This window comes from Vipera ursinii, assembly GCF_947247035.1.
Source record: "Vipera ursinii genome assembly, chromosome: 1".
NCBI classification, from domain to species: Eukaryota; Metazoa; Chordata; class Lepidosauria; order Squamata; family Viperidae; genus Vipera; species Vipera ursinii.
Genome location: NC_139512.1, coordinates 184,216,364 through 184,236,126, shown reverse-complemented (window position 1 = coordinate 184,236,126; position 19,763 = coordinate 184,216,364). Strand labels below are relative to the sequence as shown.

Here is a 19,763-nt window from a genome sequence, read left to right as displayed (position 1 = left end):
GTAACTATCCTCTCCCCCCCCTCGGAGAGATGGCAGAATCCCCAGAATAAGCACATTGTTCTACCTATACAATTATGAAATGTGATATAAATGGATTCTGACAGGATAGCCAAACTGGAATAGAATTCTGGAAGTCTTTGGAAAGTGATGAATGGTTCCAGAAAAATAGACAAGTGTCTATAAACAATTAAAAATGGATTACCCTGGGTGGGTGAGAAGGTATACATACCTGCCAACCAAAGGATTAATTTCATGGAACTGTGCCATGATACAAAATCAGCAGGGCATTTTGGGTTTGTAAAAACCTTACACTTAACTAAAAGGCAATTTTGGTGGCCATCAATGAAAAAGGACATAGAAAGCTATGTGGGCAGGTGTCAGATTTGTGCAATGGGCAAGGGGCTGCAAGGGAAATCACCAGGACTGTTACAACCGGTGGCGAACCCCTCAGCCCCATGGAATGAAATAGCCATGGATTTTATCGTGGAACTACCAGAAAGCAACGGAGACACCGTAGTCTGGACTGTCACAGATCTGTTCTCTAAGCAAGTACATTTCATACCTTGCCAAAAAATCCCGACTGCAAAAGCATTAGCAAAATTCATACAGCATATTTACAGATTGCATGGGGCACCACAACGCATCATATCTGATAGATGGGTGCAATTTACATCGGCATTTTGGAAAGAATTTATCCCTTTTATAAACCACCCAAGGACTGACATCTAGTCATCACCCTCAGTCAAATGGTCAATGTGAAAAGGCTAACTCAGTGCCTGAGCAATATCTAAGATTAACTTCCAGCAAACAAACTGGACGGACCTACTATCTTTTGCAGAAGTGGCATATAATAATGCAGTCCATTCCAGCACAGGGTACACTCCTTTTCAAGTAGCTACCGGTCAAAGTTTCAACCCCATGCCAGAACTAACCCCAACCGAGCCGGTAATTCTTGAACTGAAGGAGTAGATTGCTCAATTCCAAAACATCTGGCCAATCATTAGGAAAGCTTTAGATGAAGCTAGACAAGCATACAAGACACAGGCTGACAAAAAAAGAGTAGATCCCATACCATTCAGGGTGGGTATATTTATCCACAAAATACCTTAAATCACTACAACCCTGTAAAAAACCTGGACCAAAATATATTGGTCCTTTTCCAATTATTATTTTTTTTTTTTGCCCAAGATGGCGACGACCACGGGCGGCGTTCTGTGAGCTCCATGACGAGCCTACACAATGGAAAGTCCGGGAGCTCACTTGTAGCCCAGCCGAGGTCTTCATTTGGATGGGGGGGCAGGGAAACATCAGGCAAGTGTTGCTTTTGCGGTGTGGAGCCTCTTCCCCCTGGAGGGCAGCAACAACAACTAAACAGCTTGTAATCTGCCGCCGATCCTCCGGCACCCGAGATCAGCTGTCGGGTGCCGTTTCTGACCTCTTTTGATTTGAGGAGCTCTGCAGGGCAATGGCAGCTGGGATGGCCTTTAAACTGGCTTTTGACTATTTGGCACCCGATTTCAGCTGGTGGGCGCCGCTTCTCAGATGCACGGAGCCCTCTGTCTCTAAGATGCTATTCCCGGCCTTCTGGCCTGCAAAATGGCCACGGATCACCCGGCGCCGGAATCAGCTGGTGGGCACTGTTGGCAACATTTTTAACGTGCTTGGCAACATTTTTAATGTGCTTCCTTTCCTTCTGGAAGATGACAGAGACCTGGCGGCACAACTGCTGTTACTGCTCATGGGGTTGGCGGCCAAAGATCGGCCGCGATTGCATTTAAATTACATCTAATGCTGGCTGGAGACTGTTGCAGGGTTTGAATATCTTGATATTTCCCTGCTCTCGTGACCTCCTTTTTGATACTCCGGAATGTACCTGGGACTGGACCATAGTGAGAGAGCGGCCCTGGACTGGTCATCAACCTCCCTGCTGGTGTGAGAGGCTAGTTGGGGAGGTTCTACCCAGCAACAGTGTTTTCCCACCCCAGACTGGATCTCATAGCTGTGGTGAGAGGACAGTTATGAGCTCATTATCTGGGCCGGCTCAGTTGAGAGCAGAGCCGGATTGATGGATGAAGATATGTTCCGGACTTAACATCTTATAATATTTTATAACAACTGACTTTCCATTTGTGAAGAATGGTTTATATAGATTTACACTTTATGGCTCGTTTACAATATTCAGTATCGGACTTGTACGCCCTCAGGGGGGGTTCTCCCTCCTGGACACGACCATCCTCTCTTTCTACCATCTCCCTTGATGACGGGCCCGATTGCTGGGACCCCGAGCCCCTGATACGCTTTTTAGCTAGTTATTTTAAAGGGTTAGGGAATTATATAGCAGTGCAGAACAAACAGAAAAAAATACTTTGAGATGCTGATCTTGTGAACATTTATTTTAAGGTGACTTTATTGTCAAAATCCAATGCTTTTTTGGCAAATAGTTCAAAAAGGTACATTAGCCATCATAGCCAGTTGGGAGAAGGCATAAATCTTGAGGCTGTATGTTAGGAAAGTTTAAGTTCATTCATATAATGGTAGTGATTAATCAGATTCATTATTGATTTTATTCCAACACTTTACAGAAATACAAACAGCTAGAATAGACAAAAAACAACACCACACACAAGATAGTTCACACATGCTAAGAAATTCAAATAACCTGAGAGCTACCCTCTTACTCTCCACCAGCCAAGTTCTTTTCTCACAGTCCCTTTAGAACTCCATTACAGTTTGGCAGTCTGAAATACCTAGTACAGTAGACTCCAGCATTCCCATCTGCTATACTGGAGTTTCATAAATGCTCCAGTATGCCCATTTTTTCAGTGTTCTTTGCTCAAAAGACCATATTCACATCCCTCAGTTGCATCAGTCAACTTTCATCTTACAGTCTTGTTTACTCAGGTCTTTTGCAGTTAGTGCAGAGAAAGACCACCAAGCTTGTCTTTATTCACTTTGCAGCTGTCAAGTTCTCCCCTTTTCCTCACCATGGCTTAGTTGTCCTTCTGGCTCCAAAACAATGGCCTGTATGTATGAGGGGAAAGAGGATAACCTTACTGCACAATCCACAGTCCATTGAGAAACAGGAACTATAGTCTCAGCCACTCAAGTAGGAGATCCCAATAGTTCTAATGAAAGTGGTTGCATTCAAATGCTGGTCCAGACCCAGAACCACTAAGTTTATTAAGAATGAGTTTATTAAGAATGCAAAATTAATGTTTCAAGGGACTAGCATTACAATGCTTGTAAACAGAACCACAATCCAAACAATTTGTTCACAGAACTTTGAATTGTTTGGAAAACTATTTTCTTTCATTGACTGATTTGTATTGATCTCCAATGCCCCTTTAGTACTTTCCAGTGTCCATCAGTTACTCTGACCTGCATTGGCCACCAGTTTTTCCAAAGGCTACTTGTGTTCTAGTCAACCGTCCCAGCTGCATGCAGATGTTGCATGAAACTATCTCCCAGATGTTCCAGTCTCCTAAGGATCTCTTGTACCTTTAGTATTGTGAGCATAAAACAATGAACTCTAATTCTCAGTTGTGTTATCTGACCCAATTGTTTTCTGTATCCTTCTATTCTCTCTGTACAGTTTTCTATACAGTAGTTTATTGCTCAATCATTTATTGAAAAATAAAAAGATGGCTATATGTGAGTATTAAGAATTTTGCATTGTTAATGAAGAAAAACTGTGTTGAATTGTGTGTTAATTTACAATGCTCTTGTTTTGTAATATTTCTTCAAAATGTGAATATTCTTGTGAAAACTGGCTTACTGGAAACAAATCCTTTATATTATCTCAGAATATTTGTAAATAAATTTCCCAAAGATAGGCAACAGATTATTATTTTTCTCAAAACCTCTGAGTAACTCAACTTTCAAAGAAATACTTTTTATTTTGAAACAAACTTCTTTTTGAACAAATTAAGCATTTTCTAAGGACCATTAATTGCATGAATTAATTTCTAAGGACCATTAATTGCATGTATTTAATTAATTCTCATTCCAACTGAACCTCAAGGTGCTTTGGTTTAAATATCATTACACTAATGATGGATCCAATCTGGGTTGGTCACCAGGACCAGAGGTTCCGTCTTCGGGTTTTCGGACTTGTGCTTGAGCCCAACTTCAGGGAACTTCTCTCCAACAGAAGATGTGCTGTGTGTGATATTTATATGGTGTCTGTTGTATGTGGCTTTTTAGATGTTGATTGGGGTGTTTTAGCAAGCCATCAACATATCCAATCAACACCTGAAAAGCCACATACAATAAACACAACACAGAGGAACGTAGCTTCTTTCTCTCTCTGAATTCACTGCTCTCTACTATTACTGTTTTTGCTCTGTTTTGCTGTACTGTTGGTTTACTACTGTTGTAAACCTGTACAACTGTGTATTGACCTCTGGACCGGTAAGAAGACTTTGTATTTTGGATTGCTACTTGGACTGTTGCTATTGTGTATGACCTGGACTGTTTATTTTTGACCGTGCATTTTTGTTCTTACACCACCTCAAAGTAAAATACTTTTTGCTTTTACAACTCAGTGTACTCTTGTGGTTACTGTGTGACTCTTACTGCTCTCAGTACCCTTCCTTGTCTGTGCAACTCCTTGGTATCACAAGGAGACCTCTGCACAACAAATCCTTAATACTCTCTTGAAAGAAATTCCCTGAAAATGGGCTCCAACATGAGTCCGTAAACTCAGAAGACTTAAACCTCTGGTCCCAGTGACCGACTCAGATTGCATCCTGGGACACGTATGTATTCTCCTTCATTCGTGACTAATAGAATTTAATCAGCTGTAGTTATAATAAATTCACTATCAAAGTTTAAAGTATGATGATGTAGTAAATCTTTGATTTAATACACTTTCAGACTTAAGATACAATGATAAAAATCTGGACATCCATAAAATCCCATTCATCATTCCAAACATGCATAAAATCTCACTCCAATTTTACATTTTTTAAAAAATGCATAAAATATGCATAGATAAAATTCTATTCAGAATCAGCAGACATCCTGCTTTTATAGACACCTTTCTCCTAATGAGACCATTAAATTGAAGGTTTACTGCATTGGGAACTTACAAAAGGACCTAATAAATTAGATTCTTCCATATGAAAAAGTTGAGGCAGAAATATTATGCACACAATGTGTATGAAAGTAAACAAACATTTATTCATCTCTACTTTGGCAATAATTTAATTAATTTTAAATTATTTGAGGGGTACGACTCTCACTGTTTAGAATGGTCATTGTATCAAAAAGAGTTAAGATAAAATATGAAGTACATAAAGCATCTGCTTTTAAATATACCTAGATAGTGTACCCTCAACCCAAATGGTTTTGTAGTTCATACATACTTTAGAGCTAGTTATATTGAAAGTTCTATGTTTATCCTGAAAAATTTGGCTTCTTACACTGTTATTGTTACGTTACAGTTAGCATTAATTTGATCTCAAAGATTAGCTTCTAAAGCTTTGGTACCAGAAAATGAAAATTAGTTTTATAATAACTTGAAATATCAATTCTCCACACCAGAAGCTAAAGGTATTTAAAACTATTATACCTTTCATTACATTTGCATGTAAAATAGTTATTTTTAAAAAGAAATACACTGTATTTATGTGTGTTCAGCCTTGGTTTCAGTAAGTGCTTTGCACAGTAAATGCAAATTTAAAACAGTAGATAAAAAATGAACCAGTATCAGTAATTTCAACTTTAACAGCAACAGCAGACAGAGCTAACATATGTGTTCAATATAATGCATGACATGTCATTTCAATTTTGGCCCACATTTATTTATTGCCATACTTAAATATCCTGTACTAGCTATTAAGAACATTTTAAAATGAATAAATGATCTTAATAGGACTTTTTATTTAGTATCGAGGAGATCTCGCTTCTGAATACATAATACAATTTCAAAAAGACATTGTTGAAAGTTAAACAGGTTTTTGTAGCCAACATACATCATTTTCTTGTTGTATGGATGAACTTTTCATTTAACAAAGAGGATTGTTTTCTTCATTAGAACAACATGAACACAAGACAAAAAAACCCTTTTTTGGTGTTGGTAGTTTTAGGAAAACATCAAGGTGCGGCCTTGCTATCCATCTCTCATCATCATCTTGCATAGCGCTTAATGTAATCTTCAACTTTAGTTCGGAAGTCCTCCTGTATGGAGTTGGAAAATAAATATGTTTACAGAACCAACAGCCCTGTACTAATGTGTCTCCATTAAAATTCCAATACATAGTTTGCATTCTAGACAGAGTAGATTTACTCCCTATATTCCCTGAGGAGAAAAGATGTTGAATCTGTAGGAGATAAAAATAGCTGTGGCTCTTGCTCCCATCAGAAAAAGGAGTGGCCTTTGAAATTAGCTGCTACTGTACTAGATGTTTGCCAAGAGAACGTAACCTTTTTTTAATCAGTTAAGATTAATCAGTTAAGATTAACCATTAAGGTATCTTAATGGTTTATTGATAGCACTTTTGTCTCTACCCCAGCCTCTATCGAGACAGTTGGAAGTTTTTTTTCTATTAATTTGGTCCTTTCTCTCTTCTCCTTATACAAATTGTGCCATAGAATTTATGAGGCCTCAGTGATGATGCTGGAGAAGAATCTGCCCAGTTAATACAGACTGCTTGAATCTGCTATTGAACATCATTCTCTATGTCTAAGGGACTAAACATGCTACAAGAAAGGCACTTTTTCTAGTTCCCATATGGTGGCATCGTTTAAGAGAGGGGACTAAGAGCATGCCCGCCCTATCTGATCTGGTAATATGAGTAGATGTCCTTCGGGAGAGATAGTCCCACAGATAATTTGACTTTGTAAGTAACGTAAGGAGGCAAAAAAGGCCTAAAACTCCCTCCTTTTAAGGCCAGAAACTTTTTGTGCTGCTGAAACTCAAACAGTTAATTCAAAAACAGTCTTCAGGCTCTTGAACTTGGTATGTGCATTCAAAGGAAGAGAAGACAAGTAAAAAGAAAGCCAAGGTAGTTGTGACTCACTAATATAATAAATCTAAGCAAAAGATTCCATCTGAACCAATCTCTTTGTGAAATGTGCAAAGCAGAAACCAGTCAGTCTGATTCTGACACACTCTAGAAGGACTGATAAGAGATAATTTAGTTTGAACTATGAAATCAATAAAATAAGAGTTTAATGTGAATTGGTTATGCAGAACTATTTTCAGACTAACATTACCTCATTTTTTGCTTGGATAGCTTTCTTAAGTTTGTTCCTTAAGTCTATGGAAAGGGCATTGTGGTTTATGTGCACTTCAGCAAATTCAATAAATATTTGGTGATGTCCTGATAAATAACTTGATAAGGTAATGTCTGGAGGACGCGAAAATTGAGTAGATACTGAATAAAAAGGTAAAGGTTCCCCCGCACATGCGTGCTAGTCATTTCCGACTCTAGGGGCCGGTGCTCATCTCCGTTTCAAAGCCGAAGAGCCAGCGCTTGTCCAAGGACGTCTCCGTGGTCATATGGCCGGCATGACTAGACGCCAAAGGCGCACGGAACGCTGTTACCTTCCCACCGGAGTGGTCCCTATTTTTCTACTTGCATTTTTTTTACGTGCTTTCGAACTGCTAGGTTGGCAGAAGCTGGAACGAGTAACAGGCACTCACTCTGTTACACGGCACTCGGGATTTGACCCTCCAAACTGCCGCCCTTCTGGTCAACAAGCTCAGCGTCCTAACACACTGAGCCACCGCGTCCCTGTAGATACTGAATATAGTGTAGCCAGGGCTTTTTTTCTCATAGAACGCTCAGAACGGAGTTCCGGCACCTTTTTTGGATGGAACCTTGTAGGGTAAGCAAGGCGGGTTGTATTTATTATTTATTTTTTATTTTAATTCCATTTATATCCCGCCCTTCTCCGAAGACTCAGGGCGGCTTACAAACTTAACAGTAGCCTTCATTCTATGTATATGCCTGCTTATTAGGGCTTTCACACACCCCCCCCCCAAGCGGCATTATTACAAAGTCAGCAATTAAGCCCCCAACAATCTGGGTCCTCATTTTACCTACCTCGAAAGGATGGAAGGCTGAGCCTGGTGGGATGCGAACCTGCACTAATTGCAGGCAGCTGGTGTTTCCTAAGGAGGCATTAGCCCACTGCTCCACCAAGGCAGACATGTGTGAGTTCCAGCACCTTTTTCTTTTACAAAAAAAGCACTGAGTGTAGCTATTTCTCAATCATACTCAAGAGTGCCCACTGATGGCTTCTCATCAAACTGGAGACAGATACCAAGTAGGATGCCACATATCTTTAATATCTTCAATATCTTTAATAAGGACTTGGATAAAGTGGTTGATGTTTTAAATAGGTGGAGTGACATTTTATGCTTTTGCAATAAGATGGCAAAAGTATACCCACAGTCTTGTCTGTTGGCTTGATATTCTTGGTATACAACAACCTGTCAGGTTGCTATATATTCTTTATATCTAATGTTAAATCCATTTTAGATCCACAATACCTTGAAAATATTAATTTAAATATTTTCTTTTTGGAAACTACCAAATGATTTTTTTAAAAAAATGAGCAGAATTGTAATTTTCAATACATTGCTACTCACTTTGTCACGTAAATGATGTTCTGCAGCTTCAATATTTAAAGGATCATCAAAATTCAAGAGATCCTAAAAAACACAAAATAGGTTTGTTTTGTTTTTAAAAAGGCTTGTTGTAAGTTATGATTGTTTGGGTCTCTATTTCTTGAATGCCAGCTTTGAACAAGCCCAATTTCAAACTGAGTTGGTATCAAAGTATCATTTGGAAAATACATTTTGTTGGACCGTCAAAATTAGCTGATGGGTCTAAATATTTTATGTATGAATAAAGTATACTGACACTAAATTCATATTTAATGCCTGAATATATTCAAGGGCTATAGAAGGCCCTTAGTAATTTGGGGTTGCTTTATAAATTGTCAGTGTAGAAAAATGGGAAGATGGAGTGCATCTTTGGGGAATAGATAAATAAGGGCTTGGTTTAACAATCTACAATCACAATCTACAATCAAGTTATCAGACCAGAGTTTTTATTTCTCCGTGACTGCTAGTGTGCAATTTGAGCTGAATATAGGTAGTCCTTGACTTACCTCACAATTGAGCCCAACATTTCCATTGCTAAGCAAGACAGTTATTAAGTGAGTCATGACCCATTTTACAATCTTTTTGCCACGGTTGTTAAGTGAATTACTACAGTTAAGTGAATCATGAGGTTGTTAAGGGAATCTGTCTTCTCCCATTGACTTTGTTGTCAGAAGCTCCCTAGAAAGACTGCAAAAGATAATACATGCCAGTTGCCAAGCACCAGAAGTTTGATTACATGACTGGGGGAATGCTGCAATGGTTGTAAGTGTGAGGATTGGTTCTAAGTCACTTTTTTCAGGGCCATTGTAAATATAAACAATGATTAAATGAATGGCTGCTAAGTCGAGGACAACCTGTAATAATTATTCACCTTCATTTGCCTAGTAGTGTAAACAAAAAGGGCAAAACATGTACCTCTACAGTTCTTTGTTAGCTAATAAGGCTGAGTTGTGAGTAAATGGAAGCAGGGCAACTGAATCAATTTTACCCTCAAAAGCTCTACAGTTAACTGGATAAATAGAAAAATAATCGAGAAATCTGACAAATACAATTCAAATGATTGAGATTTAAAAGTGATTTTAGTTTGGGAGTTTGCAATGTGATACTTGTGAAACATATGCTTGCTAACCTCCTGACATACCTTCCCTTGTAACCTGGCAGGCCCTGGCCTTCCCATCACAGGGAATCTCAAGGCTGTTCTATCCCTTCCAATAATGGAAGTAACTCCATTCTTAGTAACTTTGGGTCTTAATTGCTGCATTTTTAAAATTGCTAGTTTATGATTTCTATTATATGGTGCTCAGAGTCACAAAGAAAATGTTCAAAACAGCTGTGCTGTTGCAAAATTAGTCATTATGGAGGTTGTGTGCATGTGTGACTGGGCAGATATAATGATGTGTATATGTATGTGTGTATGAGGATGTGTACATGGGCACATGAAGAGGTCTGTGCCTACTTGGGATGGTTACATTTGTAAGCCATGTATTCATTTACACATGTATATTATCAGATAGCCCCCCCTCCCCCCAGGGCCTAACATGGCAATCAACCTTGGACAGTTGTAGACGGAGACAGGCTTCAGTACCTGCACTGTTAAAGTCTCCAATGGATTACACTGGAGATATGTTTTTTGTGTAAGCAAATGACTGTCTTAAATTGTCCACCTTTTAGAAAGTGTCCTGTTGTATCCAACAGGACACTTTCTCAAAGGTGGACAATGTAAGACAGTCATTTGCTTACACAAAAAACATATTGAATTGAAACCAATTTTAGCTAAAGCCAAAAGATGCCAAAATGTCAAAAAACCTGAACATTCTTGGAACAAAAAAGCAATTATGAAGGATAAAAATAGTTGGTCAATTCATGTCACTAAGGAGAAAATATGGCTTTGGCAGAAACAGATTAACTGTCCAAGGTTTAGATGAGTTTCTCAGATTTTTGCACTACTTCATGCTGGAAATCATACAGAGTGTTAATATACTGACATGTATAGTATTTCTGTAAGTATTTATTTTATTTATTCCACGAGATAAACAAATACCTTAGAATGTCGCAATTACTTTGAAACCAGGTTTACTTGGCCAGAAATGACATTATTTCTTTTAAGTTTATTTTGGAAATATAATTTTGCTGCCAAAATAAAGCATAAACTTTCTATATTGAATTTTCAATAATGTGGTCTCTTTTTTCCTCAGTTGTTTTCCTGATAGCAATGCATCCTGATGAGGGAATGTGGTATTCCCTGTAAGAACATTAAGACCCAAAGGCAGCATTTTATTCCATGTCTTATATTTTTGGGCTGTTATATGGCAGAAAGCACAAATACACAAGTAGAATAAAGTTAGCAAACTGTGCAGGATTTTATAGATCTCAGTAGATTGTTATTTTCATTATCATATAGGATTCTTCTGCATTTTATTGTACAATATTATTTATTTCAGATGCAGAAGGGCAACATAGAATATATTTGATCTGAAATAAAATACACACCTTGACTACATAATTTGACTTTTAGGTGTTCTGACATGCCAAAATAAAGGAATGATACATTTGTCTGGAAAAACAGATAAATTGTAGTAAAGCAACTGTTACTTAGTGAAGAAACTACATGTAGCACTCAGGTGTGATGGAATGTACACCTGCGGGAGCAGTGAGGTAGACCTTTAGCAGTACCCTAGAACCCATCAGGATATATCTAGTAGGTAAGAAAATTATAGATTTACCGTAATTAAGGCCCAAGCCCAGAAATGAGACAGCGAAATCCAATTAGGTAAATTCCTGATGGAAAATACCTTGCCAAACTATTCCAACCTATTAGATACATCTTGAAAGATTCTACAGTGTGGCTGTTTTGAGCCCCATCTCCCTCTCCCATCCATCTCAGGACTATGTAACCTCATAATCTTGGCTGCTTTCTGGGAAAGCTCTGTGTTGCCAAAAGTCTTCCCCAGGTGCACATTCCATCATATCAGGTTATGACAGCAATTGAGACTGGAATTGCTGTAGCTAAATGATGTCACAGTGTTCATGGTGTGATTGAAGTGACTGCATCACTTGGTAAAGTTGGTCCTGGTTATCATTAAATGAGGACCACACGGGTCATTAATTGACGTGGACTTGATGTGACTGAGACTTAATGCCTTCCCCATTGACTTTTCTGTGAGAGCAGGGAATGTCAGAAATCTCAGTCATTTGACTGCAGCTCACTGCAATCATGTGACCATAGGGACACCGATGTCCAGAAGTCCAAGGATCAGTCATAACTGCCACCTGTTCAGAACCATTTTAAGTTTGAATGATTGATGAACAAGTGCTTTAATCTGAGGACTACCTATATAATAATAAAAGTCTAGAGCATACCTTTGCTAAAAATCAGTATCTTATGCAGGAACCAAGAAACATAACACATACAAAATAACCAACTTTGATTGCAATTAATAATGCAAACTGAGGTAAGAAAGAAATCTTCTAAAGCCAAACGGCTCAATGCTTGAAATATATGTGCAATACATATAGATCCTGACATTTTTATCAACTAAAACACAACACATATTTTCTAAGATATCCAAAAATATGTGTGCACAGGTTTCTTTTAGATAATTTTGAATTGGTTATTATGAAAATATAAATTAGCCTCTTGACTGATTAAGTTTAAGGTCTAATTGTTGTTTGTTACAGTCTTGCAGACCCTTATAATAAATACTTATAGAAGGATTTACTTGAGTTTCAGGAAGCAAACATCAGTAGAAACAAATTCTATGCATGTTATTAGTTTACCTATACCACGGGTCAGCAACCCGCGGCTCCGGAGCCGCATGCAGCCTTTAAGCCGTCTCCTGCGGCTCCCAGTCCCCCTCCGCTGTTCTGGAAAAAAAGTAGGAGTAAAAAGGTCCCATTGAGAGAATGGGTCGGCGGAGGTTTGGAGGCCCCGGGGGGAGGGGCAGGGCGCTCAGGTGGCTCCGGCAGTGCCTGGGTTGAAGGTGGCGCTGTGACCCAGCACCCATTGCCAGGGAGACTTGCCGCCGCTGCTGCGCAGGTGCCTCCTGGCTCAGGGGAGCCGCACTGCAGGAAACACTTGCGAGGCTTCCTTCAGCCAGGGAAGGGCCCGTTGCCTCCGAGGGGGGCCCGGGCGGGATCCTCTGAAAGAACGTTTCCTTCCTCGTCTTTGCGTGGCCCTCTGCAGTCGTCTCGGCCTGCGAATCCCCCCCTGGTATGCTGGCGGCAACAGACGGCAACAGGTGTGCGCAGCTCAGGATGCGGCGTGGGCGTCGGGGCTGCCGAGGATCGGCACAGTGCAAGCGATCCAGGGCAGGAGCTGATCCCAAAGCTTCACAAAAGGCGGAAACAAAAAAGTCCCAGAGAGAGAGCGCGCAGGGCGGGGGGGAGAGCAGTTTTTTCTGAGGGAGGAAAAGCTAGAACGGCAGAGCTGTCCATACTAGAGGTGGACGGGGGCAGGGCTGGTGCACGTTTTGCCTTGTTCTGTGCATGCGCGTGCGTGCACACATGCACGCGCACATTTTGCAGCTCCCACTTTTTTGTGTGTGATGGAACTGGTTCCGAGTGGCTCTTTTGCTGTTCCAGGTTGCTGACCCCTGACCTATACAGTCCATAGACAATAATTTCATCAGTATGTATATGGAAAGGATCAAAGCCTGCAAGTCAAGCAATAACTACCCAATAGTAACTAATGTTGCATGGTTGGGAAGGTTAAGAGGGGTACTAAGATAGGGAATTCTAACTATAGCTAAGTTAAATTTGGATGTAACACAGGAGTAATTCAAAATGAACACAGAAGCAAAAGTGATTACAAAGGGGGAAGTGGGGAATAGCAGAGCATCCATGGGACCAGGTTAAAATTCACTTTCTGCTTCTCCTGGACAATGTTTTCTTATTTGTAATTTTCACCTTTCCGCCATATGTGGAAAAATGTTTTGTGTAGCTTTTCCTCCTCCAAGTATACATTTGTGAGTCACAATACACAAGTTGAGTAGATTGCAAATATAACATAATAGCAATAATATATATTTACATAATTCTTAAAGCATAGAAAGTAGAATAGTATGTCACTTACATGCTTAAAAGTTGTGTCTTTAAGTCCTTTCTGACTCTTGGCAATAGTCCCTGTAGTTTTCTTGGCAATATTTTTCCGAAGTGGCTTGCCATTCAGTAGTAATGGAGAGAGAATGACTGGCCCAAAGTCACCCAGGTGGCTATGTCTGGATTAGAATTCGCAGCCTCCCGATTTGTATCTTGGTGCCTTAACCCACTACACCAAAATGGACCCATACATACATGCTTGTGGACTGTAGAGTGGTGCTGAAAGTTTATGAACTCTTTTGAATTTCAGTATTTCTGCATAAATTATGCTTATTCATTTATTTACTTGAGGAAAATGAGCCAAAACATTTTTGTGGTGACAAAACTCTTAAGCACCTGCTGAAAATTTCAATCAATATTTTGTTACCATTTTTCTTTTCTATTTGTAATCTGATACTGTAATGAAAGGGACGCGGTGGCTCAGTGGGTTAGGACGCTGAACTTGTCGATCGGAAGGGCGGCAGTTTGGCGGGTCAAATCCCGAGTGCCGCGTAGCAGAGTGAGCGCCTGTTACTCGTCCCAGCTTCTGCCCACCTAGCAGTTCGAAAGCATGTAAAAATGCAAGTAGAAAAATAGGGACCACTACGGTGGGAAGGTAACAGCGTTCCGTGCGCCTTTGGCGTCTAGTCATGCCGGCCACATGACCACGGAGACGTCCTCGGACAAGCGCTGGCTCTTCGGCTATGAAACGGAGATGAGCACCGGCCCCTAGAGTCGGAAACGACTAGCACGCATGTGCGGGGGAACCTTTACCTTTACCTTTACTGTAATGAAAGTATCATATAAAGAGCAGTTAGTTCTCGCTTTCATTTTTCCCTATTATTTCCTTCTCTGGGTGTATTCTGAATTTCTTAAATTTTAATAATTGTTAATTTAAAAACTGGATTTAAATAAAGTTAATAAATTTGTGCAATCTAAAATTCAACTGAGGGTGGGCAGAAATGAAGCCTTTGTGGAGGGAGGAGAAAACTTAAACTTTTTTGAAGTAGGAGGGAGTGAATTAAATCTTTTTTGAAGGGAGGTGCTCCTTTGTGTGCAGGAGGTTCTGAGGTCAGAGCAGCTTGGCTGCAACTGCAAGGCTGAGATAGGACTCTGCATGCTATCCTGGGCAGAAGCCTGCTGCATCATCTTAACTGCAGCAGTGAGGGTTTCTTGATCTTGCTGCATTGAATTGAGTGGGAGCTTCTATTAGTCCTGCTCAGTCCACTCCAGGGCAGTCCCAAGCTTCTGCACATCTGGATAACAGAACCCAGGCCAACAAGACCACAAACAGCTGTAGACCTAATAGAAAGGTAATGTACAGGTAGTCCTCAACATACAATTCTAATAAGGTAAAGGTTCCCCCGCACATGCATTCTAGTCGTTTCCGACTCTAGGGGCCGGTGCTCATCTCCGTTTCAAAGCCGAAGAGCCAGCGCTTGTCCAAGGACGTCTCCGTAGTCATGTGGCCGGCATGACTGGACGCCAAAGGTACACAGAATGCTGTTACCTTCCCACCAATAATAGAGCCCACCAATTATGGTTATATGGTTATATGTTGTGATGGTCATAAAATGATGGCCCACTCAATTTTACATTTTTTTGCAGTGGTTGTTAACTGAATCATCAAAGTTGTTAAACAAATCCAGGGTCATTAAGTGAAGGAATGGTTCATGGTGGGCACCATTTTGCTGAAAATGTGACTGGGATGCTATAAATGTGGCCATGGTTGCCGAGTGTCTGAAGTTGTGTCTGAAAGGGACCCAACCATTTGATCTTCAAATCCATGTCCCCTCTTTGGGTCTGTTATAACTTTGACCAGTTGTTAGTGAAGGACTACCTGTATTAGATTTAATGGGTTGTGGCTTTTATGTGGGTTATATATTGTATTTCAGGCTTGTGGGTTTTCTTGCAGCCATATATAAAGACAATGACATGTGTATTATACAAGCATAATGCTATTAAATTTCAGATTTTATAATACAAACACTGCATGGAGTTCTTAAGACCACAACTGAGGCCAAAATTTCCATTGCCAAGGAAAACAGTTGCCTCACTTTGCAATCTTTCTTGCCACAATTGTTAAATGAATCTCTACACTTGTTACGTTATTATTATGGTTGTTAAATAACACTGGCTTCCACACTGACTTTACTTGTCAGGTTGCAAAATGTGATCACATGATGCAGGACACTGCAACTCTTGCGTGTATTCCAAAGGGTGGGTGGAAGGAAAAGCCCCTTTGGGCTTCAAAAGGGCAGCTTTGCACCATCTGCATCAGACGGGGCTGAATCAGGCTTGTGTTGCAGCCGGATTTAGCCGGAGGATAAAACATACAAAGAACAGTTGCTGGAATTGGGTATTTCTAGTCAAGGGGTAGGCAACCTTGGTTCTTTTATGGATCATGGAGTTCAACTCCCAGAATTCCTGAGCCAGCCAGGAATTCTGGGAGTTGAAGTCCACATAGCCATGTTCCAATATCTCAGAAGAGGGAGTCAAGCTATTCTCCAAAGCACCACCAGGCTGGACAAGAAGCAACAGATGGAAACTAACCAAAGAGAGAAGCAACCTGGAACTAAGGAGAAACTTCCTGACAGTGAGGACAATTAACCAGTGGAACAACCTGCCTCCAGAAGTGGTGAATGCTCCAGCACTGGAAGTTTTTAAGAAGCGACTGGACAGTCATTTATCTGAAATGGTATAGGGCAGGGGTGTCAAACTCAATTTCATTGAGGGCCGCATCAGCATTGCAGTTGCCCTCAGAGGGCCGGGTGGGTATGGCCAGGGTGGACGTGGCCTACTGGGTGGGCGTGGCTAGAGTGTGTATGGCCTACTGGGTGGGCGTGGCTAGCTCTACATCGTTCGCATCAAGGGTGCCTGGGCAGGAGTGGGACAGATCTGAGGGTCTCTGGCAGAAGGAGGGTCTCTGGGCCAGGGCCAAGGCAGCGGGGGCCATTCCCTCACTGTTTCCAGGATGGCTTCGGGGGCCACACAAAACCACTTTGTGGGTCGCATCCGGCCCCCGGGCCTTGTGTTTGACATGTCTGGTATAGGGTTTCCGGCACATAAGACGACTTTTTAACCCATGAAAATTTTCTCAAAAGTCAGGGGTCGTCTTATACGCCCAGTCGTCTTATACGCCAAAAAATACGGTACTATAAAATTCACTGTTGCTTTTATACTGCCATCCATCTGCATGATACCTTTATTAATTTGTTGCTTTGTCATCTCAAAACAGCAGCAATTTGCCTCCTGTCATCCAACAGACTGGAGAAAAGGAGAAGGTGCCCTGAGAATGAATCAATAGAATACATTTTAATGTTCCATTCCCTTCTTTGCCTCTATGCATTGTTGCTTCAAATCTTGTGATTGGAAGGCTAATAACAGAGTTAGGGAGGGAAGGTTTTTTTAAAAAAGTGCAGGACTTGTCAAGGCTTTGGCTTACAACCATTCAGTGACCGTTTAAAAGTTACAAAAGCACCAAAAAAGTGACTTATGACCATTTTCACACTTTGCATATTTACTATCTCTGTAGCATCCCCATGGTCACATGAGCAAAATATGGATGCTTGGCAACTGATTCACTGGCAACCTATTAGCAAAACTCACTTAACAACTGTCTCACTTAGCAACAGACATTTTGGACTCTATTGTGGAAATAAATTGAGGATTACCTGTACAGTCCATTTCATTAACTCAGTATTTTCAATAGGCTTAAAAATGGCATAACAGATAATTTTATACAGAAGACTTTTTTAAAAACTATGTTAGGTTGGTAAGATCAAGATCACAAAGGTCAATTTCTATAACATCACCAATGAAGGATTATTCAATCCAATATGGAAATTAAGAAGTACATACTGGAACCACAATCACCCCTCCACTGCACACATAGTATTTCTAAGCATAAGAAAATAATGCTAAATGACAAAACATTTTTTTATATTTTCGTCAGCAATAACAGTCAGTAACTATTTGCATGGGTATCAACTGCTTCCTGCTCAAAGTGACCTAATGAGCAGCCAAACCACATTTATGCCTTTAGCAATATGAAGCAAAAGTTGGCTTCTGGAAGTCTATTGCACTTATTCCTAGAGTAAGTGTAAGGGATGATCAGTTTACTAATATGCGATTACTGAGCATACTTGCACAAGGGGTCCTTATAGGTCACTAAAATCAAAGTGCTTAACAGCAAAGAAGCAGAGCAGCAAAAAACAAAGTAAAACCAAGTGAACCCAAAACACTAACTGAAACACTGGAAAGAAAAGTAATAATTTAAAATAAAATTTAAAGGGAATTTTAAGGTTATTGAAATTACACAGATCTGTGTAATTAAACAATCTGGGAGGATTGCCTTTAGATGGTATGCTATAAGAAGAGGTCAGACAGAGCTCTTAAAGGTTTGAAATGCTCCATGAAGGATTCAACTGGGGACTGAACCATTATCATGAGTCAGACTGGTGAAGTGTAAGCTACCTGGGAGGAAAGAGTAAGCTACCTGGGAGGAAAGAGTAAGCTACCTGGGAGGAAAGCTAATAAAGCTCTGAGTGTCTTGTTGTTATTGCTGTATGTTGGATAACTGGTCAGAGCTCAGCTTTCAATTAGATATCGGAGTGTTTTGCTTTGTATTTGTGCCAACATATAAGTCTATACTTACTGGTGTGTGTGTGTGTGTGTGTGTGTGTGTGTGTGTGTGTGTGTGTAAATCAGATTAAATCACGCCTTCATTTTTATTAGTTAAGTGGTTTAGGAGGGAGCAAAAATGAGGCTAATGAAATTATCAGGGTTTTTTTTTTACTAGAGCCCACTTTATCAGATAAATCTAATAAAGGAGACTCTAGTTCAAAGATATTTATGCCATGATAAATGTGCTAGTTTTCAAAAGTTACAAGAAACTTGTAGATTTTGAATCAATAGACTAATACAGGTTTGGAAATTGTGAGGACTAATCTGTTCTGTTAAGGCTGGTTTATTATATTAGCAGATTAATCAAAATGCACACGCATTCAGTGAGGTTGTTACTTACAGTAAATAAAGAGTTTAATCCCCAAACAACATCCTGAAAAGGGAAAAAAAGGATTCAACCAAAATTAAATTTCTCAAATGCATTATATATAAAAACAGATAGATAAATAGACAGATAGGCAGACAATTAGAAAAACCACAAAGATACTGGAAACATCCTTATGAATTTTGGAATTTTTAAAGAATCTGATTTGCAAATTATTAAAAACGAATGCAAATCTTTGAAATTATGCAACCATTTAAATTTAAATCCTCTGGTTCCTGATTTTTATCTCCTTGATATCAGGTATGTTCAGCAGACATGTCCAACCAGCAAAATGCACATGGCCCTGGACCCACAAGATCATAAGCTTTTAATCTTAATGCGTGCAGTTGTATACATATTACGGTATATATATTATTCCTCTTCAGTCAATGAAATGCAGGCAAGCCAAAAGGTTGGTCATGCCTGACATATTCTCAGACTTTCCAAGCTAAATGATACCCAAGTTATGAGAATAAAATATGCTGGTTAACTGGCTGTCTGATTAATTATATCACTCTAGTGGTTAAAAATGGTTTAAAGAAATGATTTTGGCAATTTCCTCTTGTCAATTCTTTATTACCATTTCTTGATTTACTCTAGTGAGTTGAAGGGACTGTGATACTGTGTGATACTGTTCATAAGCACTACAGAGGAGAACTGCTAACAAACAATTTCTTCCCTACCTCCACAGATAGAAATCTTCCAAGGATCAAAGAGTATTCTGTTAATGGAATTACACCAACTGGATTCAGCCCAGGGTCAATTAGCCAAAAAATATAATTTATTTTATGCTATTTATAGCTTCTTGGTTTTGTTCCTACAAAGTAGCAAACAATGGAAATATACAGCAAATATAAACATGCTGTATCATTCACCATCTAAAATCTTATTTGACTCTATTTGCTTTAATAATTATATTACTACATACAAAAATCGATTTTAAATGTATTTCTTTCTCTGAAAAGGAAAACAGTATCAGTGGATAATATGACATGTGAAATAAACTGTTCTTTGCTCTTG

General features: G+C 39.7%; 1 protein-coding gene across 7 annotated transcripts in view; it reads right to left on the bottom strand.

Annotated features, from left to right (window-relative positions):
• Positions 1-2,372: 2,372 nt before the first annotated feature.
• Positions 2,373-19,763, bottom strand: part of UBE2F (ubiquitin conjugating enzyme E2 F (putative)) — a 142,843-nt gene continuing 125,452 nt past the window's right edge. The window contains exons 8-11 of one of the 7 annotated variants that reach the window (XR_014491514.1): positions 18,720-18,752; positions 16,897-16,982; positions 8,600-8,662; positions 2,373-6,180 (exon numbers count right to left, since the gene is read on the bottom strand). Coding sequence is in view for 3 of the 7 variants with exons in the window: in XM_083355031.1 (XP_083211157.1) it covers positions 6,130-6,180; positions 8,600-8,662; positions 18,720-18,752 (147 nt within the window). In the remaining 4 variants the exon portion in view is untranslated. Of the gene's footprint in view, positions 6,181-8,599; positions 8,663-16,896; positions 16,983-18,718; positions 18,753-19,763 lie in introns of those variants that run through there. The other 6 variants (XR_014491515.1, XM_083355031.1, XM_083355033.1 and 3 more) reach the window with 6 other exon arrangements.